General features: G+C 35.4%; 1 protein-coding gene and 1 long non-coding RNA gene across 2 annotated transcripts in view; one reads left to right on the forward strand and one right to left on the reverse strand.

Moving 5' to 3' along the window:
- The window catches only part of LOC106879844 (AN1-type zinc finger protein 5), a 31,293-nt gene extending 30,872 nt beyond the window's left edge, over nt 1–421 (reverse strand). Inside the window, exon 1 of the mRNA XM_014929552.2 lies at nt 302–421. Within this exon, the coding sequence (XP_014785038.1) occupies nt 302–389 (88 nt within the window). The 5' untranslated portion in view covers nt 390–421. The remainder of the gene's footprint in view (nt 1–301) is intronic.
- The window catches only part of LOC106879845 (uncharacterized), an 11,133-nt gene that overhangs the window by 332 nt on the left and 9,427 nt on the right, over nt 1–1,374 (forward strand). The window lies entirely within an intron of this gene.

Below are 1,374 nucleotides of genomic sequence, written 5' to 3' on the forward strand. Positions count from 1 at the left end.
AGAAAAAGCACTGGTTATTAATAATAAAGAAGGAATTATATTTAACTACTACAGCATACAACAGTCCTAAATTTTGCTCTCTCCCTCTCGCGTACTGACTACGATTTTTAATCTCTGTCTTTCTCTAAAGACTGCGAATTGGCAGTCGTAAAAGTGTCATAATGCCTTGCAGTATTTGTTCAAACTCTCTGCTCTCTGATTTCGAATCCTACCGAAACCAACTTTGCCTTTCGTCGCTTAGAGGTCGATAAATAAAGTATGAGTCACCTACTGGTGCTGACTTATATGTTTATCTATTTACCTCTTTCTCTGTGGAGGATCCAAGGAGCGGCCCCCACCAATCCTTTCACCATTACTCTTGTGTACATGGCAAGGAAGAAATTTCTCATACACCACACGCCGTCATTCTGTCTCTGTCTCTCTCTCTCTCCCTCACTCTCTCAATCATTTTACGTCATCCCTTCCCTCTCACCACACTTCTCGTTCACTTCCTATAAGCTTTCATATAATTCACACTACCTCTCTATTCTTCTCACCCTTTCCATTTCACTCCTCTCTCTCGTTCGTATTACATCATCTCTTCTCCTCTCTCACCACTCCTCTCGTTCACTTTATACACTCTCTCACATCTCAGACCATCTCTCTATTACATTCTTCCTCTCTTACATCTCACGGTATTCCTCTTGTACATTTCACCCTTTCTATCATTCGTCTTACACAACGGATCCCCTCTTTTCTAGGAAGGGTCGTTTTTTGTTGTTATTTTACCTAACCAAAAATGTTTACTTTCCTACCTGTTAACCTAACCCAACCTTAATTGAAAGGGCGTTGACATGAATGTTTAAAATTTTATTTAGCTTATCGCTGTTCTTCGATTTTTTTTTCTAAATTTATCTTTGTTGTTCTGAGAATATTATTGTTTCAACCCAACTCCACTAGAACTGAGTACAAAGAACACAAGAAGTCAGTAGATCAAAAGTTACAGAATTCGAATTGTTTTCCTCACCCAAAATCTCACAACACTGACGTGGTGTTAAACGAACTAAACCTCACAAGTTCTTTTTACTATATAATTACAATCAATTTAGTAATATCTTTTTTAAATAAATATGAGTAATATATCGAATGTCTACACACATACGCGAAAACTAAACTGGCCGAAACTTCGAAATCACTATCAACACTATTCTTGTTAAAGAATAAATATGTATTTAACAAAAAGTATTGAATAATCCTTCAGTTCAATGTAAAGTTGTTTCTATTAGAATTCAACATAAAAACAAACATTAATACAGACGTATGTATCTTTCTCTCTCTTACTCTCTGTGTGTGTATATATTGTGTGTATATATATATATATATATATATATATAT

The sequence above is a fragment of the Octopus bimaculoides genome, chromosome 23, assembly GCF_001194135.2.
Source record: "Octopus bimaculoides isolate UCB-OBI-ISO-001 chromosome 23, ASM119413v2, whole genome shotgun sequence".
NCBI lineage: Eukaryota > Metazoa > Mollusca > Cephalopoda > Octopoda > Octopodidae > Octopus > Octopus bimaculoides.